Source organism: Pelophylax lessonae (genome assembly GCF_965119305.1).
Source record: "Pelophylax lessonae genome assembly, chromosome: 11".
Lineage (NCBI taxonomy): Eukaryota > Metazoa > Chordata > Amphibia > Anura > Ranidae > Pelophylax > Pelophylax lessonae.
The window spans coordinates 205309559-205336325 of NC_138778.1; the positions used below are offsets into that span (position 1 = coordinate 205309559).

Consider the following 26767-nt stretch of genomic DNA (forward strand, 5'->3'; position numbering starts at 1 on the left):
TACTTGAAGAACTGAGCGATAGTGATTCGTGGGAAAATTCGTCATCAGGTACGGAAAGTGACGACAGCGACAATTCTGATATCTCTTTCTGGCACATCGCTCCCCTGGAAATTCTGAAGAATCATTTGATATACTTCCCTAATTCCAAAAGCTATGTGCCAGAAAGAGACATCAGAATCGTCGCCGTCGTCACTTTCCGTACCTGATGACGAATTTTCCCACGAATCGCTATTGCTCAGTTCTTCAAGTAACTCAGTTTCGCTGTCGCCGTTTTCCAGTTGGTCTAAAAGAGCTTTTGCGCAAAAAGAACGCTTTTTGGACACCATGGTCGTTCAAAATTTTCCAGGCCCAAAGCACTGGAAAAGCACAGGCAGGGCACTGGAAAAGTCGCCAGGTGCAATCCTGTGCTAAAATGGCATGATACAGGGTAATCCGTTAGGATCACAGCTATGTACTGTATCATGTCATTTGTGTATTTACACTTTTGAACTTGCCACAGGTTCCACCCCCCTGCGTCGCAACACTTGCAGGGAAGGGAACCGGAAGGCAAGTGCCAGCAATCGGCTTCGCACAGAGCAGGGAGAGACTGTGAAGACGGCAGGGAGGACGGCGGGGAGGACGGTGGGGAGAACGGCGGGGGAGCGCAGGGAAGGTGAGTAACATTGCAGGGTAATCCCGAGTTTGGCTCGGGGTTACCCCTTTTGGTACTGAAAGTGAACCCCGAGCCACACTCGGGAATACTGCTAAGGAGGTTAAGTAACTGCACCCATTCTGTGATGGTCTGTGACACCAGGGTGGTCACAAATATCGGTTTCAATATTGAGCCCACTAACACATGTAAATGGCGGGACAGAGACTCAATCCGTCTATGTACGGGGTCCGTAAAGGCCGAGGATTCTTCCACCGGGACCACAGTAGACTTATTCAGTCTGGAAACCGGATGATCCACCTTTGGTGGCACTATCCACCGAGTGGAAACCACATCCGCGAAGGGATAACGTCATTTAAGGCGCTTGGGCACCACTAACATGTGCTTGATGCGCCTCCACTGTTCATTAACAATATTGTCAAAAAGTTCTGGGCAGGGAAACACCTTGCCCGATTTCTGGGATTTGCGGGCACCAAAGGACACCTGCGTTCCTGATGCCAGTTTTAATATCCAATAATTTTTATTAAGTTTTTTCAGAACAATGAAAAAGAAAGAGGTAATATACAGAAAAACACCACACAGCAGTGTGTTCATACATACAAAATAGTGTCTCATCGGTATCAAACATTATACCATTATAACACATAGGGTCTCATAACAGTACTGTGCCAAGGGAGGCATGCTCAGTGTCCAGAAACCGTACTAGTCCATAAGCGGACAGGCGAGTAGAGTCCCCGTCCCCCACCCCAGACACCCCGACTGGGTTCAAACTGTGTCTGTGGCGGGATGCAGCGCCCCCCCAGCGCCGATCACCCTACATACCCCCTCCCACCAAGGGAACCAGTATTAACCGGTTGCCGACCGCCGCTCGTTCCCTAGGAAGTCCGTGCGTGTGACCGGCGAACCCGATGTCCGCCGGTCACTCTGCGATCGTCGGTGGAGAGGGAGAAAGGCAGGCGGCTGATGTAAACAAGCCGCCTGTCATTCTCTTCTGTGTAGGAATGGTGACCATACGGTTCTACTATGTAGGACCGTTGATCACTGTTCCTACACCAGTAGCCATGTCCAATCACAGTTAGAAGCACGCCCCTAGGGACACACTTAACCCCTCCTTCCCCAATAAAGTTAACCCCTTCCCTGCCAGTGTCATTTTGCATATATATATATATAGCACTGATTACTGCAGTAATGTCACTGGTAACCCCAAAAGTGTCAAAAATGTCAGTCAAGGGTCCGATCTGTCCACCGCAATGTCGCAGTACCGCAAAAAAATCGCAGATCGGCGCCATTACGCGTTAAAAAAAAAACACCAAAAACGCTTTTTGCTATTTTTTTTTACCAAACATATGTAGCATAAAACAAATTGGCCTAAAATGTTAAAAAAATTTGATTTTTACATTTTTTTTGGGGGGGAATTTCATATAAAAAAATGTGAAAAATATTGTTATTTTTGCAAAATTGACGCTCTTTTTTTGTTTATAGCGCAAAAAGTAAAGATCGCACAGGTGATCAAATACCACCAAAAGAAAGCTCTGTTTGTGGGAAAAAAGGGCGTCAAATTCATTTAGGTACAGCATCGCACGACCGCGCAATTGTCCGTTAAAGTCACACAGTGCCGAAGCGCAAAAAAACCCCTGGTCGGAATGGGGATAAAATCTTCCGGGGCTTAAGTGGTTAAGACACTTCCAAGAAATATAGCTAGCATGGCAACGAGGCAATAAGCATGTGGCCACCGCTCAAGTGGCCAATAAGGCACAGACCTTCACTCTGGGATCCAACGTCATAGCCTCACATCTCAGAGCTTACACCACCCTGCATAATTCCAGACCCCCAAAAAGGGAAACAAAACAAAAAAAGAAGGGAAACAAAAGAAATAAAAAGAAGAAAGAGAAAGAACAGAAAGCAGAGGAGGAATGGGGATAAGAATAAGAATTAGGAAAAGAGTAAAAGAAAGAGAGCGAAAGAGGGGGAGACGTCCTCCCGTACTGGACCCCCGCCCCCCACAGCCACGGCTATGGGGCTTGAAAATATGCTATCCAGGGATTCCACACCTTCTCAAATCTAAGTTGTTTTTCCTGACGGATGCTAGCCAACTTTTCATTAAGCATAATCCACGACATTTTATGTTTCACCAGCAAGACATTGAGCCCAGGCGTCTTCCATGCATGCGCTATAGTTATTTTGGCCGCCAGGAGAATGAAAAATATAAGGGAACGTGTATGTTTCGGTATCTCCACTGGCAAATCTGAAAACAGCACCGTTTTGGCATCCCTGCTGATTCTCTGCCCCGTCGCCGAGTGGATCAAATTAATTACTCTGATCCAGTAGCGCCGTTCCTTTGGGCAGCTCCACCAGACGTGGTACATGTCCCCATCTTGCCCACAGTGTCTGAAACAAAGGGGGGAAGTTCCTGGAAACAATCTTGCTAGCCTCGTCGGCACCAGGTACCACCGCGACAGCACCTTATAGTTTGCCTCCACCAAGGAGGTATTAAGTATACCTCTGTGCACCATGGTCGACCACCTGTCCCACTCCTCCTCCTCAATGGATTTCCCCAAGTCAGTCTCCCATGCCAGTTGATATGAAGGCTTAGTAGCCGGATTGGTGAATAGGCTATACAATTCCGTGATTCCCTCCCCGTAGCCCAGACCCCCCCATGCATCTGTTTTCATACAGTGTTCTAGTTGTGATGTCTGTCTGATCACTCTTAAGGGTCCTAAGGAAGTGGGTTATTTGGAGAAGGCGATAGGATTCCCCAGGGGGCATCTTCATTGTTTCCTTATAATAGGTAAGAGATCGCACCCCTCTATGACCTATTCTATAAAGGCCTTTGTTAACCCACCACATAAATTGAGAAATTTCAAGCCCTGGTGCAAAGTGAGGATTATTGAAAAGGGGGGCTGCCGGTGTGTGGGGGGACCTGAGAGGGTACACCCTACATGCTATATCCCGAAGCCACAAGGAATGGGACAAAGTAGGACTCAGTACTGCTTTCTGCTCCCTAGCAGGTAGCCACATCAGAAGGTCCAAAGGCACAGGCTGGCTAGCCTGCGCTTCCAGGTCAAACCAATGTGGTGTGTTGAAAAAATATGATACAGCTGCACCAACTGGGCCGCCCTATAGTATCTCAGAAAGTGGGGGACTCCCAACCCCCCTTTCCACTTGGATCGGTACATAGTGGATTGGGCCAGCCGGCTTCCACTTCTGTGCCAGATAAACTTGTAGATAAGAGTTTGTAGCTGCCGTAGAAAAATGATCGGTATTGGAATCGGGGGAGTCCTAAAAAAATAAAGCACACGTGGAAGAACCGTCATCTTGATGGCCGCTATTCTGCCCATCCAGGAAAGATCATGCGCCTGCCAGTGTTTTAAATCCTGCTTCGTAGAGTCGAAGATGGGTGTATAGTTCCAGAGTTGTATAAAGTACTCGAAACCCATACTTGAGTAAAAGTACAAGTGCTCGATCAAAAAGTGACTTGAGTAGAAGTGGAAGTGCTTGATCAAAAAGTGACTTGAGTAGAAGTACTAAAGTATTCAACATTTTTTGTACTTAAGTATTGCAAGTAGTTTTTTTAAAAATGTACTGAAAGTAAAAGTACCAGTAGTTTTTTAAAAAAAATTGCTACTCAAGTACTGAAAGTAAAAGTACAAGTACTGTGTTATGTAGTTATTAAAGAAAGAAGTCAAAAGTTTATTAAAGTTAAAGTTATTAAAGAAAGAATTCAAAAGTCAAAAGTACACATGACATTATACACATTTTTTTGAGCTTCATGAAACCTGCCATCTACTGTTCTGGCAGTGGTAATTTTTATAATTGTAACGAGTAACTATGCAGCACAAAAAAAAAATATCAGAGTAGAAGTATTGAAATCATCGAAAAAATGTAGTGAAGTAAAAGTGGAAGTAGGAGAAAATACTTCTACTCCAGGAAAGTACAGATACCGCCTTTCGGTACTTAAGTACAGTAGTGAAGTAGTTCTACTTAGTTACTATACATCTCTGTATAGTTCACACTAAATAGAGAGGCGATATTAGGTGTCAGTTTAACCCCCAGGTAGGGAAGCACCTGCGTGCACCATTTAAAGGGAAAGGAAGCCTTTATGGCGGCCAATGTTATGTCAGTAAGGTTTATGTTCAACGCTTCTGATTTGAGTTGGTTGACCCTCAGGCCAGACACCCTCTCAAATTTTGGCAATAAGGAAAACAGGTTGGGCAAGGTGGTAACAGGATCCATAATGAAAAGCAATAAATCATCGGCAAACAAGCCACATTTATGACTCCTGCCAGAGCTTTCCACGCCATGTATATTAGGATCAGATCTTATGGCTATCGCCAACGTCTCTATAGCAATGACAAAGAGAAGTGGCGATAGAGGACAGCCCTGCCTAGTTCCCCTCTAAATTTTTAACGGATTCGAGATACCACCACGCCCAGTAATATTGGCCGACGGATTCAAATACAAAGCCCTTAAAATGTTAAGAAAATTCGGTCCACAGCTCCATCGGGACAGGACTCTAAAAAGAAAAGGCCAGGACAAAGAGTCAAAGGCCTTATGTAGGTCTATTGACAAGAACATACCCTTGCGGGGACGACCCTCTTCCCAATTGGATTGTAACACAGTGATCAAATCCACAGCTCGCCTGATCTGATCTGCAGCCTGCCTCCCGGGGACAAATCCAACCTGGTCAATGTGTACATATTGTGCTAAAAAGGTATTGATTCTTAGTCAAGAATTTAAGAAATCTTAGTCAAGAATTTAAGATCAGTATTGATCAGGGATATTGGCCGATAATTGGTCTCATCCGTATGATCTTTGCCCAGTTTGGGAATTAGACATATATTAGCTCCTGACACCATTTTTAAAGTATCTCGCACTGAAACTATAAATGCTTACACCAGTGCGCTTTCCCGCGCGGCGGCTAATGAGGACATGTCCTCTTTGCCATCAGAATGTGATGACACAGATCCACCAAGGTGGGGTGCGTCTGCGGCAGCCATATCTGCCTCAGAATCTGAAGATACTACAGAGGGAGGAGAAGGAAAAGGGCGCTTACGGTTAGCGGAACTTTTTAACACTAAATCCACCAGGCTTTCCAATGGCACCAGGCTTTCCAAAACTGCTGTAAAGGCAGACAGGGGCTGCGACCCAGAGGGTCCCGCAGCCACACTGAGGGGGTCTGTAGGAGAAATTTTGTCCTGGGACTCCGTTTACACTGAAAATAAAAAGATGAAGTGTCACGTTAAAAAAAGTCTCAAAAATACGATTGCACTGATGCAATAGTGGTACTGCAAGTCCCAGCCTAACATAGTCTGTCAGCAGTGTGAGTGAGGAATACCTACATGGGACCCCAAAAGCATTACCAAGAGGCTTTCAGGAATGTTCTGTGCAGCAGAAAGAAAGAAACAATCTGACACAGAAAGCCCCTGGGTCATGCCTAGATTCTTTAGTGTCTACCTCTGCTGTCCAGCGATCGTGGACTACAAGAAAATGGCCGCCCCATGCATTCCTATGGGAAACTATCAAAAAAATGGCTGCCGATGCATTGCAATATAGAAGCATTTACCATCAATGCAGAGAAAAAAAGTCTACAGCAAAATGGCAGCCCCTACGATGCGCCATGCAGTCTCTAGGACCCCCAGGGGGGTCAGCAGACAAAAGGCATCAGAAGGTCCCTAGAAGGAGACCCCACCAGAACAGATGCCCCCCCCCCCCCCCCGCAGAACCACCACAGCGGCCGCAATATATCCACCCTCCAGAGGTAGGAACCTGCTTGGGAGGGGGTAAACCCCTGACGCCCAGGAGGCCAGGGGAACCGAGGGATACCAGAGGGTCCGACTATTCCATGGAGGGGGCCCACGTCCACCCCAAGACCGTCAGAGATTTGGGGGGACACTTACTCACCATACCACAATATCAGGTGGGCGCCGCTCCAAACAGAGTGCCTCCCACCCGGGGTGGGGGTGCTGCCAGCCAGGGGGTACGCTGTGACCCAGGGCATCCCAGGTCGTCCTACTCCTAACTAGGCAGAAACAAACTGAGGGCTGTAGCAGAGTGTGTGGGGTTATGCCTGCAAGGACTTCCCCATAGGCATGGTAAAGCTTTTTCCTGCCTAGTGTCCTACTCCTGTAGGAGGTAGCATAACCCAATGGTCAAGAAGATATGAAACTGCGTCTGTCAATGAACGATAGACAAAAAAAATGCTTTCTTTCTTTACAAATTTTCCCTTTTTGTTTACAATTGGTTTACATACTGTGACCAGAGCAGTGTAGTGTTACCATAGTGACTACTCTGAGGATTTTTTTTTTTTTTTACACTATGATTGCTTATTACAGTGATGATCATTGTTATAAATAATCATTTTTATGAATGGCATCTATTCATTTACAACCATTCATTGAGTAGTATTTTTTTTTTTTTTTGTATAATCAATTTTTATTGAAAATAAAAGTGCAATAACAATCGACAAAAATACAAGAACAAAAGTATACAGGATGGATGGGCAGAGCACTGGCACAAGCATATAGAAAGAAAAAAGGACACAACATAACATCGAGGCGACTCGCCTCAAACCCCAGCTCACATCAGAGGAGCTGCTGAGTGGGATCGAAGACCCTCGGCCGGGGTCCGGCCGCTAAGTAACCAAAAAAACTGACGGGGCCGGGGCTCTCCCAAGCCCGGGCATTCGGCCCCAGTTGGCCCAACCCCAAACCCCGGAGGGGGCAGGGGAAGAGAGAGCCCGGACCACCAAACCAATCTACACACTATGGCCCACCACTCCAGCATCGAGGATCCCCATCCAGAGCATCAGAGAAGGGGGGGGAGGAAGCTTCGCCAGCCAGAAACAAAGAAAAAAGAGAGAGAGAGAGAGAAGAAAAAAAGGAAGGAGAGAAAAGAAAGGGAAAGAAAAAAGAAAGGGGGGGAAGGGGGGGGGAGAAAGGGAACAGGGAGGTCCGCGCCTGGCGCCCACAACTCACACCACCGACAGGGTGAGAAATGTAGCTAGGTAGTAGGAACCTCCGAGGCCTGTTGGACTCGTCGGCGGAACTCAGGATCGGCCAGCGCCAAGAGGGCCACGTCCAGACTGGAGGACACAGGAAAAGAATTCGGGGCGTAAAAACGCCACTGGGACCAGGCAGCATCAAATTGTTCCTTAGCTCCCCTACAAGTCGCCAGCCACTCCTCAGCCTCCATAATCTCCTTCACCTTACGAAGCCAGTCTGCTTCACTAGGGACCCTGGAGGTCTTCCAATGGATCGGGATAAGGCGCTTAGCCGCATTGAGCAAATGTGGAAAAGCGCTTCGTTTGTATTTCGGAATGGGCACCAGAGGGGCATGCAGGAGAAAAAGACCCGGGGAGTCCGGCAGGTCCACACCGGTGCCAGCCCGAATGTGTTGCCGAACCATATCCCAGAACGGGCGGAGCAAGGGGCACGACCACCAGACGTGGAGGAGCGTCCCCCTCTGCCCACAGCCCCTCCAGCAGCCATCCGAGACCCCGGGGCAAAACCTGGCCAGAGTGGCTGGGACCCTATACCACCTAGTAAGCAGTTTGTAGTTATTCTCTTGCGTTTTTGAGTCTACCGAGCTTGAATGGGTCATGTGGTACATTCTATGGAGTTGTTCGGGGGAGAACTCCAGATCCAAGTCCCTCTCCCATGCCCGGATAAAGTAAGGCTTTGAGGGGGGCCTGGCCGACTCCAACAACTTATACAGAAAGGAAATTAGATGCGGCTGGGGGTCACGGGCCGCCCATAGACGCTCAAAGCCAGTAAGCTCGGTCCTGATCTGCGCCCGCTGACAAAGCGAGGCCACGAAATGGGACAGCTGTCGGTGCCTCCAGAAATCAAATGGAAAGCTCCCATAGCGATCACGTAGTGTCCCCAGGGGGACCAACTGCCCATCCGACCAGAAACGAGCCAAGCTGACCTCACCGTCGCTGGCCCAGGAGCCCAGAAACGATAGCCGCTCACCCGGGGAGAACCAAGGAAATCCCCCCACTGGAGCCAGCGGAGAAGTGGAAGGGGCCAGAGCCAAGGCCCCATTCAACCTATCCCACACCCGAAGTGAGTGGGTCGTCAGGGGGGATGCCCAATGCGACAGTCCCCTGTCCTCCGCTGGCACCCACGGGGCGTATGCCAAGTTTCTGCCGGCCACCGTTTTCTCTAAGGAGACCCACAGTTTAGTGGAGGTCTGAAACCGCCAATCCAACAAGCGTTGGAGAGCCACAGCTCTATAGTATTGCAAAATGTTAGGCAGGCCGAGGCCCCCCTCTCTTTTGGTCATCTGCAACAAAGCAACAGCTATCCGAGGTCTCTTGCCCCCCCAAACAAAGTTAATAAACAAGCTCTTCAATTCGGCGAAGAAGCGCCGGGGAAGCGGCACAGGGAGCATCTGCAGGAGAAACAACACTCTAGGGAGAACCGCCATCTTAAGGATATTAGTGCGGCCGACCCACGTAAAGGAGGATTTATTCCAGGATTCGAGATCTCCACGAATCCGCCGTAACAAGGGGACGTAGTTAGAAGCGTATAGGGAGTCCAGGGAGGGGGTGAGATGGACACCCAAATATTTCATGGTGGAAACCGTCCACGAAAACGGGAAGGAGGACCGTAACGCCGACGCCATAGACGGGGGTATAGAGATGGGTAGGATCTCTGACTTAGAATAGTTTACCTGAAAGTTGGACACTTTACCATACTCCGAGAGTTCCGCCATCAGATTGGGCAGCGAGGTGACCGGGTCCGTCACGTGGAACAGGACATCGTCCGCGTAAGCGGAAAGCTTATGCTCCGAAGAGCCCACCGTGACCCCCTTAATGTTCACATTCGCCCGCACCCTGCAAAGCAAAGGCTCCAGGGTCAGGGCAAATAGCAGGGGCGACAAGGGGCAGCCCTGTCGCGTGCCATTTCGGATGGGGAACGGCTCGGAGAGGTTGCCATTGACCCTAACCTGGGCCACTGGGGATTGATACAAGGCAGAGATCCAACTCAGCATACGGGGACCTATATCCAATCGCTTTAGGACGGCCGTGAGAAAGCTCCAATCCACTCGATCGAAAGCCTTCTCCGCATCCGTCGACAGCAGTAGATAGGGGGGCTGGGGAGACCGGGTGCGGACCCAGTGAATAAGATGGAGGGCGCGGACAGAGTTGTCCCTCGCCTCCCGCCCCAGCACAAACCCCGTTTGATCCGGGTGCACGATGTTGGGAATCAGAGACTTCATCCTATTCGCCAGGACCTTGGCAAAAAGCTTCAGGTCCGTGTTCAAAAGCGAGATGGGGCGGTAATTTTGGGGTACAGTGTGATCCCGGCCGTCCTTGGGTAGGACCGTAATGTGCGCCAAGGACATGTCCCGAGGAAGGCTACCCCCCTCAGCCAGTTTGTTGAAAAAGGCGCACATGTGCTTGTGGAGTAGGGGGAAATATCTGATATAATACGCTTTGGTGAAGCCGTCCGGACCGGGAGCCTTCCCGTCCGGCAGAGACCGTACCGTGGTTAGTAACTCGTCCACCGTGATGGGGGCCTCCAAGACCTCACGTTGGGCCGAGGAAACACCCGGCAAACCCACGGATGACAGGTATTCATCTATCTCCCAGCGCCTACGCGCCAAAGATGACGCATCCCCGCCAGGAGAGAGGTCATACAGGGCCGCATAGTAGTCCCGAAACATCGACGCCATTCTAGAGCTGTGAAAGACCGGGGTGCCCGTCGGTGTGTGCAGCTTGGCGACATGGACCGAGAGCCGGCGCTTCCGGAGCGCTCTGGCCAACATCCTGCCGCATTTGTTACCGAACTCGTAGTACCGATGTGCCATGTACCTAAGCCGACGGGTAATCTGGCGATCCAACAGTTTCGCAAAAGTGGCACGGAGCTCAGTCAGTTCCGCCAGAGCTGCAGGGTCAGAGGTGCGCTTGTGGGACAGTTCCGCACGCTGCAAAGCAGAGAGGACCCGCTGAAAGTCCAGCTGCCTTTCCTTCTTAAGCTTGGAACCCCAGGCAATGAGGGAACCCCGGACCACGGCCTTGTGCCCCTCCCACACCATGCCTTCGCTAACTTCCCCTGATGCGTTTTCGGAAAAATAGTGGGCGAGCGTCTCCTCGACCCCCGAGGAGACCCGAGGGTCATCCAGTAGGTTCTCATTGAGTTTCCAGGACCAGGGCTTCGCGGATACCGGGGCCAGAGCTATGCGCAAGGTAATGGGGGCGTGGTCAGAGATCGTGATCTGCTCAACCGTGGAGTCCAGGAGCGAGTCTAAGGCACCCTGATCGACAAACAGCAAGTCGATCCGGGTGTAGACATCGTGGACAGCGGAATAGTAGCTATAATCGCGAGCGGAGGCGTTGAGCACACGCCAGCTATCGACCAACGCGTGCTCCTGGAAGGATTTGCGAAAGTGCCGTAAGAAAGCGTAGGAATGCGCCGAGCGGCCCGCCGACACGTCCAATGACGGGTCCGGGGACACGTTAAAATCCCCCCCAAGGACCAGACGACCCTCGCGAAAACCAGACAATAGCTCCAGCACCCTATCAATAAAGGAAATCTGCTGGGTGTTAGGGGCATACAACGTAGCGAAGGTGTAAGTCTGGCCCCCGATGGTTCCCTTAAGAAACACAAAACGGCCCTGTGGGTCGGTCAGGTGAGCGGTCGGCTGAAAGGGGCAGGTCTTGTGGATTGCAATAGCCGTACCCCGGGATTTAGATACCGAGGAGTGGCTCAAGAACCACTGGGGGTACAGGTGGGTCGGGAGTTTGGGGGCAGATGCGGCCGTGAAATGAGTCTCCTGCAGAAAAACCACCTGCGCCTTAAGTCGCTTCAGTTCCAGCCACAGACGGCTGCGTTTGTTGGGGGAGCAGAGACCACGAACATTGTAGGACACTACCTTAACCTCAGCCATGATGTCAGACGCATGATCACCAGGGGCGCTGCTGCAGACACAGGGAGCCAGGCGCGGAAAAACCGGAACCTAGGGGAGAGGAAGAAAAAGAAGGGGGAGGGGGATGGAGAGGAAAAAAGGGAGAGGAAAGGGAGGCAGAGAGAGACAGTTATAGAGCCAAAAAAAGGAAAAAACCATGAACAAATAAACATACATTCAATGAACAACAAGGCCATGAAAAACACGGCCACCTGGGCAGTACGCCAGGCGATGGGGTCGGAGGAGGGCGCGGAGCCCACCCCCGGGCCCATGTCCAGTAACATGGCTGCCCCCTGCAGACCCCCCACTGGGGGGGGGGGGCGCCGGAGCCAGCCATGGTGCCCAAAATAGGGCAAACTCCCAAGGCCCCGTAGGGACAGGGATATGGCCTACAGGAGAAGTGCAGTCAGACACGAGGAGCAGGAGCCTGTACAGCCCCCGCAAAAACAGTGCAAAAAATAAACCGGGAATCATGAAATGAGTAACGAACCCCACAAAGGGAAATAAACCCCCCCACCCCCTCCCCCAAGCAAACCAATTCCAGCAGCAGTCACAGGAAAGCCTCAGGAGGAGGCCCACCCAAACGAGAGGCAGAGAGGGGAGCGGGGGCAGAGAGTCACTAGGATAGGAGTTTAGGCCCGGTCACCCCGGGGAGCCGGGCCAGGGGAAGCCCCGCCCGATCGGCGCTTGCGACCCCGAGAGCCCTTCCGAGCCCGAGCAGGGAGCCAGGGACCATTCTGCTGTGGGACAACCACATTGAGGTCTTGACGCCAGTCCACAAAGTCCACAGGGCCCAAATCCAGGCGGGATAGAAAGCCAGGGAGATCATCTTTCGTGCGCAGTATTGCAGATTTACCATTGTGCTCCGCTTGGAGGCTAAAAGGAAAGCCCCAACGATACGTAGCTCCTGCGGCCCTCAGGGATTCCAATAGAGGCTGGAGAGAGCGTCTTTGCATAAGGGTGCGTCTAGAGAGATCCTGATAGAAAAACAAGCGGGCTCCATCAAATTCAAAGAAAGGGCGTCTGCGCATCTTCTGCATGATCTGCTCCTTAATAACATAACGGTGGAGTTTACAAATGATGTCCCTGGGATTGTCAGCGTCTTGCGATGGCGGACGGAGCGCCCGGTGGGCCCTGTCGATCTCCATAGGGGCCGCCGCAGGCAAATCCAGGATCTCCCGGAAGATATCCTGTAAGGTGGGAACAATGTCTTTGGCAGCAGTTGCCTCCGGCATCCCTCTGATCCTGATATTAGATCTGCGGCTGCGGTTCTCCTGATCATCCATTTGGCAAAGGAGAGCCTCAATGCGGTGATCCTGTGCCCTAAACCGCTCCTGGAACTGTGTCAGCACAGGAAGGGAGTCTTCAACCTTCTGCTCCAGGGATTCCAGCCGGGAACCCAAATGGGCTGTGTCGGTCTTCAGCTGCTCAATGTCCGGCTTGAAGGCCGTCTCCACCCGGCTAGCAAAGCGGTCAAGATCAGCCTTAGTCGGGAGGGCCCAAATGTGCTGGCGCAGATCCCTATCCCCAAGGAGGTCTGGAACGTCAGAGCCCCGGTCAGGGGAAGCGGAGGATCCCGGGGAGGGTGGGGGTGCAGTGTCACTCACCAGCACGGGCGAAGGAATAGGAGACGCTTCGGGTTGGGAGCAGCCGTCAGCCGTAGGAGCAGTGGCTTCCCGCGAGTCGCGGTCCGGCGCCATCTTGGAGGGGCCTGCACGCTGGCCCCGATCCTCCGTAAAAAAGGAGCTGATGGAGGTCTTGGACGATCTCGCCGAGCCCCGAGGCTGGGACTGGGCCCTCCTGCGTTGTGACATGGGGGTTCAGGAGAAGTTGGAGCAGGCTGTTCGTCCGGTTTAAGGCTATAAAAGCGGCGGGCTGCGGGAGCCGAAGAGCAGTGCGTCCTCACTCGGTCATGTCCAAGCCACGCCCCTCCATTGAGTAGTATTTGATTAGCTGTGATTGGCTACAACTAATCACATGGTACAGATGAGCTGTAAATGGCCCTGTTTGTACCATGTGATCACTGTGACCAATTACAGAGCTCATCACAAAAGTACACAAAGACTGACTATGAATGAAAGCCTTTCATTGTTTACTAATGTCATGCGCCAGCTGTGATTGGTCACAGTGGTCACATGGTACCGGGACTGGCTTGGTATACCTATCTGTCATCTGCTGTGTCCTGTGGACATATTGACATAGTGCCCAGTAGCACAGTCGATGGGGTGCTTGACTGGGAGGACATCATATGACATCCTCACGGATCTAGGAAGCTCTCACTCGGCTGTCCTTTGACAATAGGTCTGGCAGGAAGCAGTAAAGACAATGCTCTTGTAGGATGATCCCATGCTCTTTCTCCTGGCCTGTGGCCTGTTTTTTTAATAGAGCAGGGCTGTCAAACTCAATTTCATTGAGGGCCGCATCGGCATTATGGTTGCCTTTAAAGGGCTGGTTGTATCTGTAAGACTATGTTTGCAGAGTTCAGGAATGTACTGCATATAGAGTGCAGGGTTAAGGAGTGCGCTACATACAGAGTGCAGGGTTTAGGGAATGCAGGGTTCAGCTCTCCTTCATAGGCTGTTCACATATCATTTCCACCCCTCCTCCTTGGTTCTGACTTCTGCACTACTCCCCACCCCTGCACACATCCCTTTTTACAGCCTTCCTCTCCCCCCACCCCCAAAAGCTTCCTCGCATCTCGCCCCCCCAGCCCGGCTCTAGTACCTCCCGGCAGTGTAGGTGGCGCCACCTCCCTCTCAGTTGCAGGGAGATCATTGGTCCTCATCCCAGCCATTAATACATGCAGGGCAGGCAGGGATGATATGTGAGAGCCACAGAGAGGAAAGCTGTCCTTGTATAGTGCCTTGCGAAAGTATTTGGCCCCTTTGAACTTTGCGACCTTTTGCCACATTGCAGGCTTCAAACATAAAGATATAAAACTGTAATTTTTTGTGAATAATCAACAACAAGTGGGACACAATCAAGAAGTGGAATGAAATTTATTGGATATTTCAAACGTTGTTAACAAATAAAAAACTGAAAAATTTGGCATGCAAAATTATTCAGCCCCCTTAAGATTAATACTTTATAGCGCCACCTTTTGCTGCGATTACAGCTGTAAGTCGCTTGGGGTATGTCTCTATCAGTTTTGCACATTGAGAGACTGAAATTTTTGCCCATTCCTCCTTGCAAAACAACTCGAGCTCAGTGAGGTTGGATGGAGAGCGTTTGTGAACAGCAGTTTTCAGTTCTTTCCACAGATTCTCGATTGGATTCAGGTCTGGACTTTGACTTGGCCATTCTAACACCTGGATATGTTTATTTGTGAACCATTCCATTGTAGAATTTGCTTTATGTTTGGGATCATTGTCTTGTTGGAAGACAAATCTCCGTCCCAGTCTCAGGTCTTTTGCAGACTCCATCAGGTTTTCTTCCAGAATGGTCCTGTATTTGGCTCCATCTTCCCATCAATTTTAACCATCTTCCCTGTCCCTGCTGAAGAAAAGCAGGCCCAAACCATGATGCTGCCACCACCATGTTTGACAGTGGGGATGGTGCGTTCAGAGTGATGAGCTGTGTTGCTTTTACGCCAAACATAACGTTTTGCATTGTTGCCAAAAAGTTCGATTTTGGTTTCATCTGACCAGAGCACCTTCTTCCACATGTTTGGTGTCTCCCAGGTGGCTTGTGGCAAACTTTAAACAACACTTTTTATGGATATCTTTAAGAAATGGCTTTCTTCCATAAAGGCCAGATTTGTGCAGTATACGACCGATTGTTGTCCTATGGACAGAGTCTCCCACCTCAGCTGTAGATCTCTGCAGTTCATCCAGAGTGATCATGGGCCTCTTGGCTGCATCTCTGATCAGTCTTCTCCTTGTATGAGCTGAAAGTTTAGAGGGACGGCCAGGTCTTCGTAGATTTGCAGTGGTCTGATACTCCTTCCATTTCAATATTATCGCTTGCACAGTGCTCCTTGGGATGTTTAAAGCTTGGGAAATCTTTTTGTATCCAAATTCGGCTTTAAACTTCTCCACAACGGTATCTCGGACCTGCCTGGTGTGTTCCTTGTTCTTCATGATGCTCTCTGCGCTTTAAACGGACCTCTGAGACTATCACAGTGCAGGTGCATTTATACGGAGACTTGATTACACACAGGTGGATTCTATTTATCATCATTAGTCATTTAGGTCAACATTGGATCATTCAGAGATCCTCACTGAACTTCTGGAGAAAGTTTGCTGCACTGAAAGTAAAGGGGCTGAATAATTTTGCACGCCCAATTTTTCAGTTTTTTTTCCACTTCATGATTGTGTCCCACTTGTTGTTGATTCTTCACAAAAAATTACAGTTTTATATCTTTATGTTTGAAGCCTAAAATGTGGCAAAAGGTCACAAAGTTCAAGGGGGCCGAATACTTTCGCAAGGCACTGTAAATACAGAAGGCTTCTGTGTTTACAAGTGATAGTGGTTAGCAGGGAGCAGAGGACAAGAGCTGGAGGTGTCGGATGGAGTTCCGCCACATTCCGACTGAAAAAAACCCCTTGCTGCAAGGGCTCATGAAATGGCCTGGATTCTGCCCTTGGGCCTTGTGTTTGACATGTGTATCAGAGAGCACAGGGGTTAAAACTTGATTGTGGCACACTTCTTGCATGCCAATCCAAAGAATATAACTTTTTATACAATATTTAATATTTAAAATAAAAACAGAAGTCTTTGTTGCAGACAGTTGCAAATATGTGTGAAGTCATTCCCCTACCCCAAGACAACTCTGTAAAGTGTGGCCCTACATTCATTTATGACAGTACCCAAAGTAGGTGATATACTGTATACAGTATATGGTCACTGGTCTTGGCTAAGCCGGTAAGTGCATCTGGGGCAGGCTGTTGCCAGGATACCTCAATCTTCTGCAATCAAATGATTTTTTTGACATTTACCCACCATGTCATACAGTGAGATGAAACCTTTTGGAATCACCAGGAGACCATTCATTGGAAAGTGCATACTGTGAAAGTACTGTATGTGTGCCATAACAGGTAACCACTGAATTCGCACAGTGGACAAAGGGTTACAGATAATCTGTAGGCTGAATAAAAGTTTATCTGGCTCTTATATTGAATATCAGGGATCTTTCGGTGGCTTACATGTCCAATCACATTTGATATGTAAATCATGACCCATTCACTGACCTTTCCATGAACCTAGTGCTGCTACTTACGTCTTGTTGTCCTCCATTCCTTCCTCCTCTAGATAGTTAGACGGTACTAGCCCTTTCTCGCCAGTTTTGCTGCCATCAGAGTTTATCTTCTCGGCCTGCCACCATTCTTGGTCTGTTTTCACAACCTGAAGCCGGTCCCCAGCCTTGAAACACAAGTAGCCCTTCATAGGGTCATCAAAGTCATACAGAGCGATGTACGTATGTACCAATTTGCTCATGATCACGTATCCTTCAGACGACCAGGAGGTGACCAGATCCGAATGGAATTGCAATAGAAGTTTCAGGGCCAAGAGAAACAAGTCTCAGTTTTACCAGCTGGACAATTCCAAATATGGCTTCGTCAGGAGTCAGTCCTAAGTGATTACTGGTTGCACTTCTGATTTTACTTCCTGATGGCTGTAAGATTAATTGCTTAGGAAAACAGAAAACAAACCAGTAGGGAGGGGACAGGAGCAACAATGTCAAATATTTTACTTTCGCTTTCTTCAATCCATGAAGGGGAAAGGACTTAAAGTAGTTGTAAACCCTCTCTTGGAACTTTAACCTATAGGTAAGCCTTTACTAAGGCTCCTTTCACACAAAAAATCCGATCAGATCCACCTGTCAGTTTTTTAGGCGGATCTGATCGGATCCTCCATGCATCCCTATGGAGCAGCGGATGTCAGCAGAGACATCTCCGCTGACACCCGCTGCCATCCGCATCCGATCCTGTCTGTGAAATCCAGATGGATGGAAACCCTATTTTCCATCTGTCCAGGGGATCGGATCGGATCGGATGAGAGCGGACAGGCGGTCCGCTCTCATCCGATTCCCCATAGAGAGCAGCGGGGATCTGACACCTCCCTCTCCGCACATAGTGCGGAGACGGAGCTGTCATCCGCCTGCTCAGCGGGGATCGGTGGATCGATCCCCACTGAGCAGAGAATGGACCACAGCACGCAGCGCAGCATATGAAAGTAGCCTAAGGCTTACCTATAGGTACTGTATATATCTCCTAAACTTGCACCGTTTAGGAGATATTTACTTTTAATGCACCCGATGACGTAATCGGCGCATGCGCTCTGAAGGAACGGCCACCCATGCCGTTCCTTAAGAGCCCTGTGCCGTGAACGGCGGCTCCCGTGCGCATGTGCGTGAGTGATGTAATCGCGCCTCCGGCCAATCAGAGGACGCGAACCAGGAAGCAGGACGGCCGAACATGTCGGCCATCCTGTCAATGAGTGGATGGCACTGCGGGGGCTTCGTTCTAAGGTAAGTAGTTCATAATGAGCTAGTATGCGATGCACCCATGATTACCTGGAAACTCTCTCTTTCCTATTGAGCTGCTTTGACAAAATTTGCATAGAAAAAAATGCTACATTGGAAATAAAGAGGTTGAGTTTTTTTTTTTGTCATATTAATATTACAATACATGATTTACAGGTATAATAATGGTCAGAATGGTTTAGTTTGTTTTATTTAATTTTCTTTTTAACTTGCTTGGTTTGCTTATTTTCTGTGAAATGAATACATTAAAGGGGTTTATTTATAAAAAAAAAAATATTTGGAAAAATGTGTAGGGCTACCCTCAAAGGAGCCACTTGGTAATTTTAGGTTCTCCAATATGCACCTTCACTCCAAGAACAACCTCAGCTTCTTTGACACACCTGATTGAATAGATTTCACTGCAAGCACAAGTAGGCAGGTGCAGGTTGACCTCCCTACACAGGTAGCACAGTTGCATCCAGCTTGCAGGGAGAGTGGAGGACAGGAGGAATACCTATCCCTCTCAGGCCTCCATATGTGTCATCAGTTAGACTGCTGTCCAATTGGACACTGCCACCCAGATGACCTCTGCAGCTATCTTTAGTGAGGGCAGAGCTTACAAAAAGCCTGACTGCAATGGGCGCGCATTTTGCGTGTGGCTAGATCAAATCCTGTTAGTCGGGGGAGAGTGTGCCTAGCATAGAGAAAGGTTCCAAAAGATGAGGCACAGTGTAGGGACTGTTGTCAGGGCTCCTTGAGGAACTTCTCTCCTACATCTGTCTTTCAGCCACTCTTTGCGCCAGGTGCAGCCAGCCTCTGTGCATCACTCTCTCCATTTGCAAGTTCCACATACTGCTTTGAGTGTTGCCGCTTATTCTATACTATTTGAAATGTGCCGTTACTGTTTCTGGAATGTTTAAAAATATAACTTCACTTTTTTTTTTTTTTTTTTAATCAGAATAAAGTTTATTAACAACTTTTAACAGTACAATAAACAATGCACATTCCGAAGTATTACATTATACAATACTTTGCAGAATACAAAGGAGAATATTGTTCTTGTACAAATAAAACCAATTGAACCTGAGATGCCATTAGTTGTTATTTCTCACAGTGTATGCATCCCTAGGTATGGTTTAAGAAAACATTCTAATCATATCTCTTCCCCATTACTTTAAATTAAACTCACTCCAAGGGGACTCACAGAGCAGTTGAGTTCCCACGTTAAGTTTATAGCCTATCAAGAATTAGGTCCAATAGAGCCAAGCAAGGGGTAGCTAACCAGCATCCCCAGATCTTATTGAACTGGGTCGGGCTGCCCCTATGCTGATATATCAAGCGCTCATATCTCAAGGCTAATCCCATGTTGGCTAACCACATCTCTATAGTAAAGTTGGAGAGGTTTGAGAGATCCGATGTTGCAAGATCAGCTTTCGAGTTTGGAACAGTGCTCTGGACACCGCCTCTCTGACATATATGTCCCTTATAACCTCATCCAGTATACCCAATAAGCAAGGTTTGGGGTCAAGAGAGACAGTTACTTGAAAACTGTTGTTAATGGTGCTTACTATGTCAATCCAAAAGCGGTGCAACCTTGGGCACTTCCAAAGGAGATGTATCAGGTCCCCCTTAGCTCCCTTGCATCTTGTACGCAATGGGTCTGGGCGGAGTCCAAGAGTAAACAATTTAAGTGGGGTATCATCGTCCGAGAAAATTCATATGCTAAGTAACCTCTCCCATTTGCGAATATAATTGAGAGTTCCTAGCAACCAAACAAAAACGGACGGAGAGTCGTCCGATTTTCGGATCGTGTGTACTGGGCATTAGGGGAAGTACATTTTGTTTCACAATCTATATCTGGCTTGCATCTGGGCAAATGGGAGCAACCTGCCGTTGCTTAAAACGAGTGATGGAGGTAAATAAAACCATATGTTAGCCACCGGGCTGCACACTGCAGCTTTGCCAGTTACAAATCCTGACACTCTTTGTAGTTTTTTTGCTTTGAACCAAATCTTATGTAGTAGCCTATACCAGGGCTCAAAATTTAAAGTCCTGAGCTACTAGCCAGGCCTTAAGGGTTACTCACCACCAGTTGCCCCACCCAACTCCTATAGTGCCCCGCCCCTAAACACGCCCTCATAAATTATCTCATAAAATTACACTGTTAAATGTTTTTGCATTAATGCAGAAGTTACAAAAATAAATATTAATAACAACGTTTTCAGTGCCCATCAGTGTAGCCTCATCAGTGCCCATCAATGCAACCTATCTGTGACCATCAGTGCAGCATCATCAATAAAGCTTATCAGTGCGGCCTCAACAGTGCCCATCAGTGAAACCTCTACAGTGCCCATCAATGCAGCCTCCCCTGTGCCCATCAATGTAGCATCACCAGTGCCCATCAATGCAGTCACACCCATGCCCATAAATGTAGCCTCGCCCGTGCATGGCAATGCAACCTCACCCGTGCACGTCAATGCAACCTCACCCATGCACATCAATGCAACCTCACCCGTGCACGTCAATGCAACCTCACCCGTGCCTGTCAATGCTGCTTCACCTGTGCCCGTCAATGCAGCTTCACCTGAGCCCATCAATGCAGCTTTACCTGAGCCTGTTAACGCAGCTTCACCTGTGCCCATCAATGCAGCTTTATCTGTGCCCGGCAATGCAGCTTTACCTGAGCCTGTTGATACAGCTTCACCTGTGCCCATGAATGCAGCTTTATCTGTGCCCAACAATGCAGCTTCACCTGTGCCCATGAATGCAGCTTTATCTGTGCTCAACAATGCAGGGGAAGAGAGAGAGAGGAAGAGGAAAGCTGGCCGGATAATGACAGAGTGCGGGTCATCCCACTGTAACAGCTTTAATTGTAATTGCCGGGCGCTCGCCGACACACACAGTCCCGCCTCCTAGCCCGGCTTCTTTTATAGACGTCAAACGTCCTGGTTGGCCAGGTGTTCTGTCTATCAAAGAAGCCAGGCTAGGAGGTGGTACTGTATGTGTCGGCGAGCACCGGGCAATTACAATTAAAGCTGTTACAGTGCGATGATCTGCGCGCTGTCATTATCCAGTCCGTCGGCTGGCCGGCTTTCCTCTTCCTCTCTTCCTCTGAGCGGCTTCCGGAGCAGCCCCAGGCTCACCCTAAATAATTTTCCACTCGCAAAATGTGAGCAGGCGAGTGGAAAATTTGAGGGCTGGCCTATACCTGGGATACCTTCTGTTGGACTTCAAAAGGAGCTGGGCCTCAAAGGTTTTCGGGAGAGTCTGAGCTTTTACACAGTGTAACGCCACAGCTAATGTTTAATCAGTGTGTGTTTCCCCCTCGGCCGATACATCATTCATGCTGTTTAGCAGCTGCTGCAGCTGGGCTGCCAGATAGTACAGCCAGGGGTTCGGGAAAGCTAGGCCCCCAGTATACTTAGACCTCTAGAGTTGTTCCAGCCTGACTCTAGCAGTACTTAATTTCCATAGTAGCGAGCGAAATATGGAATTTACCACTCAAAATATTTTAAGGGGTATTGTGGAGGAAATAGAGCAGCTGGGACATTATTATAATTTTTGCTAAATTAGCTCTACCCACCACTGACAGCAGTAGTTTAGACCACAATTTCACCTTTTCCTTAAACTAAACTGTGACAGCATGGGAAATATGTTCAAATGACAATAGTTCACAATCTCAGCCGAGACTATGATTCCCAAATATCTGAACTGCCCCACTATAGGCATTGGGCAGAAAGAACATACCTGGGGGTCAAGAGCTCCATCCAGTGGCAACAGGGCTGACTTGGTCCAGTTAATAGTCAAGCCTGAAAAAAATCCAAATTCAGTGACAATATCCATTACAGCTTGCAAAGAGGGGCCTGTGTTTCACATCAAAAGCAGCATGTCGTCTGCATACAACATGATCTTTTCATGGAGTGCACCATATTTAAAGCCCTCAACCAGAGAGCTGTTACTAATTTTAGCCACCAGGGGTTCTATTGCAAGGGCAAATAGGAGGGGGGAGAGAGGGAACCCCTGCTTAGTACCCCTACCCAGTGAAAATACCTGGGAAGTCCTATCACCCTCACAGATAGCAGCCTGGGGATCATGATACAATAAACGGACCCATGCAATAAATTGTTCTCTGAAGCCAAATCTATCCAGCACTGCCCACAAATAGCACCACTCCATGCTATCAAAGGCTTTGTTTGCGTCCAGCGACAAAAGCACTCTAGCCCCTCCATTATCAGCTGGTGTTTGCATATTTATATAAAGTCGGGTGAGGTTGAAAGCAGTGGAATTGTTAGGCATGAAGCCAGCTTGGTCTGCATGAATGATATCAGTAATTACTTTGTTAAGCCTCCGAGCGAGTACTTTAGCCCAAATTTTTATGTCAGCTTGTAACAAGGAAATGGTCTATAGGAATTAGGCTCCGTAGCTGGCTTATCAGGCTTCAAAAGAAAAATATTACTTGCCCTGTTCATGGAAGGCGGTAGCCGTCCATGCTCATGGGCCTCATTGAATACTTTCCACAGCTTAGGTAAAAGGATATCAGTGTGTTGTTGGAATACATCCATTAGCAGCCCACCATCCCCAGGTGCTTTGGAGTTGGCAAAAGAGCTGGTCGCCTCCCTGATCTCCTCTAACCTAAGAGGAGCATCCAGACTTGCTCTATGAGCTTCTGACAGGGTGGGTATAATGACAGACTGTAAATAACTTGGTATGGCCTCTGGGGTATAGGAGACCTTAGAGGCATAGAGATCCGAGTAGAATTCCACTAGTTTTGCCATAACCATTTCTGGGAAATTGGTATATTCCTCTGTAGGAGGCTTTAGTGCACCAATCACCAGAGCCGCTGGGTGTAAATTAACTATTTTTGCTAGCAGACGACCAGTCTGTTCCCTCTCTTCATAAAAGGTGACCTTGGAAAAATAACTTTTTTTTTTTTTTTGGCTTTGGAGTTAATCAGTTGTGTCAGGGCATCCTGTGCAGCGAGCCAAACTGACTGGGCCTCGTCTGGGAGTTGTGAAATATATTCCCTCTCCCTTTCCTGGACATGCTAAATTAGAAGTTTTTCATGCTTTTTTAGATTCTGTTTATATACTATTAACTGTGGATATGAAGACTCCACGTATATAGCATTTAAAAGAGTCCCACTTCAGCAGGTTATCAGTATAGAGCACGTTATCCTCAAAGAAACTAACCATGTTTTGTCCAATCCCAGTGCTCTCAGGTATCAGTTTCAGCCAAAAAGGGTTTTGACGCCACGGAGCTCTAGGAAGGGTCAGGATAGGTTTAGCTGTAATCCAGCATATCAAAGGCGAGTGGTCAGACACCCCTCTAGCAGCATACAGTATTTTCCAAATCAGCCCAATCGATAAAGCTGACCCGAGACAAAGATTTATACGGGACAGTGACCCATATGTCTTAGATTAACAGGAGAATTGGACAGTTACAGTGTACTTTTCTCTCCATAAATCCACCCATTTTACCTCTTCCATAAATCGTAGCAATGGGCTGCCTCGTTGTGAGGAACCTAAATTTGGGGGGATGTCTGTCTAGGGCAGGATTTAGGACATTAATAAAATCACCTAGGACAAAGATTGGAATATCAGGCTTATCTAAAATGAAGATCAGCAGGTCCCACAGCACTGAAATGGAAAATGGTGGAGGTATGTATACCACAGCTATGATACAAATTAAAGAGAACAATTTACAATTTAAAAATGCGTATCGCCTCTCAGAATCAGATATTGCAGCTAGTTCATGAAAACTCAGAAATTTGTGTACAATGACACACACCCCTCTGGAGTATGAAGTATATGTGACATGATATTTTTCTTCTTTTATGATTCTTTTAACTTTTATGCCCAGGAGCACTTCTGGTGTGAGATGGGTATCTTGGAGGCCCATTATTGCAGGATGGTACTTACGAAGGACCATACTCACCATGACCCTCTTTAAAGGATTGTGTAGTCCCCTAATATTCTTAGGTTACCAGAGGTATGTCTGTCATGTGACTAATGATAAGATCTTATGCAGTGTGGCAAGTGAGATGTCTCTGCATCTCATACTACTAAAGTACCTGCTTAGGCCTACTAAGTATTGTAAATGAACAAGATAGCTCCGGAAGTGCAGAAAACAAAAAGTCTCATGACAAAATACCATAAATTAACTCAGGAAAAACCAGGCCGAGAGGGTTGAGAGACCATTCTTCCCGGCTATGGGTATCAGTTAAACAAAACCATAACTTGTAGTGGTGCCTTTCAGGCAAAGCTTTCCAACAAATAACACCTATCAGGTCGTTTGCATTTGGTGGTTAGGAATCTCGCAGAGAGCTTGTCACGATCCCTCACAAGGTGCTGCCTCCATTTGAGCTTATCGGTAAACATAGCAACAATTTAGTGATTCCGGTAAAAAAAAGTGCAGCGCTCTTCAGAACCACCGAATCAAAGGTATGTGCTCGTTTGTAGAGGAAGAACAAGGAAACGGTCTCAAGTTTCAGCATTGTCTTAGTGCCTGTTGAGAAAGTGCGCCTGACTTCTGGCTGTAATCTGCAGCCATGCAGGGTAGAGCATTGCATATGGCAAATTAAGGCGTTGGAGATGTTGTTTGACATCCTGGAATTTGCTACTTCTTCTCCACCTCAGCCGAGAAATCGGGATAAAATGAGACTCTGGTGCCATTGTAGTGTATGGGGGATTTCTCTCTATCTAGTCTTAAGGTTTTCTCTCTGTCGTGGTAGTGAAGTATCCGTGCCAGGACTGGCCTAGGTGCATTGCCCTGGAGTGCCTTAGAAGGAACACGATGTGCCCTTTCAACAGCGAACAGTGGGGTAAGGGCTTCTTTCCCCAATAGATCCAGTAGCCATTTCTCAATGAATTCTGTGGGGTCACGACCCTCCACCTTTTCTGGCAGCTTCACTATGCGAACATTGTTTCGTCTTAGACAAAATTTTCAATATCATCCGTTTTGTCACTTGTGGCAGTGGCTATGTGGGCGGCTGTGCGGGTTTCAGCAATCAGTGGAGGTATTTTGTCCTCAAGATTACTGATGCGGTCATCAGCAGCAGTTGTTCTTTCTCTTATCTTCTGGAGGTCTTGTCGCAGTAGCGACACCTCTTCTGTCAGCCCCCCTAAGTGTTCCTTGACGGAGTTAACTGAAGCAGTCCAATGCTGTACAGCTTGTCACATTTAACTTAGGGTAGGTTGTACTTCTCTCTTTATCATATCTGCAGTTCCTGTCTGCTGATCACTATCAGGGAGAGACATGGTGTCAAGCTCAGTCCCATACTCTGTCTCTATACTGTATACTGGGATAAGTCAGCTTCTATCCCCTGGGCTGTAAAGGAGCCTTGCCCCTGCACCTTTGTGCTTTTTTGTGTATAGTAGAGCATGTCTCTGGGGGCATCTTTTTTTACCCTTACCCGCTTTGCTGCCTGTGTCTTTGTGCTTCTCAGAGCCTTGTGATGTTCCTCTGGGCAGTGCATGTTAAATCTCCAGGGCTGTCCCTTCTCCCCTGCCTCCTCGGGTCATCATAGCTCAGATCTGGTTGTGAGTGGTGTTGATAGATTCCTCTTGCTGCGCTGAAAAGAATGATACCTATAATCAACAGCTGGAGTCAGGATTGGTAGCAGGATATTAATTTGGGGCTTTGTGAGGCTGTTCCACTCACATGCCCAGCCTGGCCATGCCCCCCAACTTTGCATTTTTAACCACAGTGTGTGTCATGCTTTCCCTCTGGCTGCCTACCACCAGGGCCTTCCCACACCCCACAGCCTACTATAAAAACACAATTATGAGTACCTTTAACCTGACTGTGGGTTACTACCAGAAAATAGGCACACACCCGTTTTAGTTATTGATACACTCAATATATTGAAGTGAGTTAGAGAAAATTGCCGGTTTGAGCATAAATGAGTACACAACTGGTAAATTCGGACACAACCTGCTAGACAGAGTAATTCGTATGTCAGAGTGACTAAGAATCAGGTTCTATACCACTAAACTGAAACTAATACGTGAATCAGCAATAAACGGTGCAAATAAACATTAGCTGCAGTACAAATAATAATACTAACCTAGATTTGAGTGCATGCTAATGGATTGGTGAGGGTATAATATAGCATTTCCTGAGAGGTACCCCTTCAGCGAAGTAAAAGGGGCAAAGGTCTCTGGGAAGCAACTGTTAAGGGGCTGTCTTTAGTCCTGACTCTTCAGCCAGCTAAATGTTGGGGCCCAATAACTGTTTACGCGCTTGTAGACAGTCAGCAAGGCAGGCCTGCAGGTGGTAATAAAGCTATAAGGTAGCTGTTTCTAGTTTCTAAGGGCTCTGTCTCTAGCAGTAGCAATAAGTGATGGCTGCAAAGCCCTCTGACCAGACCCAGCGACACGGCAACAATGGTCCCTTTGATCAGGTTTCGCCACACTGTAATGGCTTCCAGTGGCTCAGTCTCACTCTCTTTTGGAATGGCACCCAACAGCATGTCTTCTCACTATCTCTGCCTGTACCGCACTTACTCTCTGGTGAAAACTTTGCTCGGGCAAATCTGGCTCTCTCCTCCTGTGAGCCAGCAAAGTATCCTGGGTAGTGTGTTCTGTTGCCCATCCATGTGGCTTTTTCAGACATCTCCCAGGACTACATATCCCAGTGTTCTTTGCTCACTTGCATCACCAGGGGGAGGGGAGACAGTGATTCCACTCCAGTCCTCTTCCTATTTGTTCGATCTTGCTTCTGTTGACAAAGGGAGAAGTGGGGGC

General features: G+C 48.2%; 1 protein-coding gene across 1 annotated transcript in view; it reads right to left on the bottom strand.

Annotated features, from left to right (window-relative positions):
- Nucleotides 1-17112, bottom strand: part of LOC309566452 (uncharacterized protein) — a 253261-nt gene extending 236149 nt beyond the window's left edge. Inside the window, exon 1 of the mRNA XM_082271598.1 lies at nucleotides 16779-17112. Within this exon, the coding sequence (XP_082127724.1) occupies nucleotides 16779-16996 (218 nt within the window). The 5' untranslated portion in view covers nucleotides 16997-17112. The remainder of the gene's footprint in view (nucleotides 1-16778) is intronic.
- Between the last annotated feature and the right edge of the window lie 9655 nt (nucleotides 17113-26767).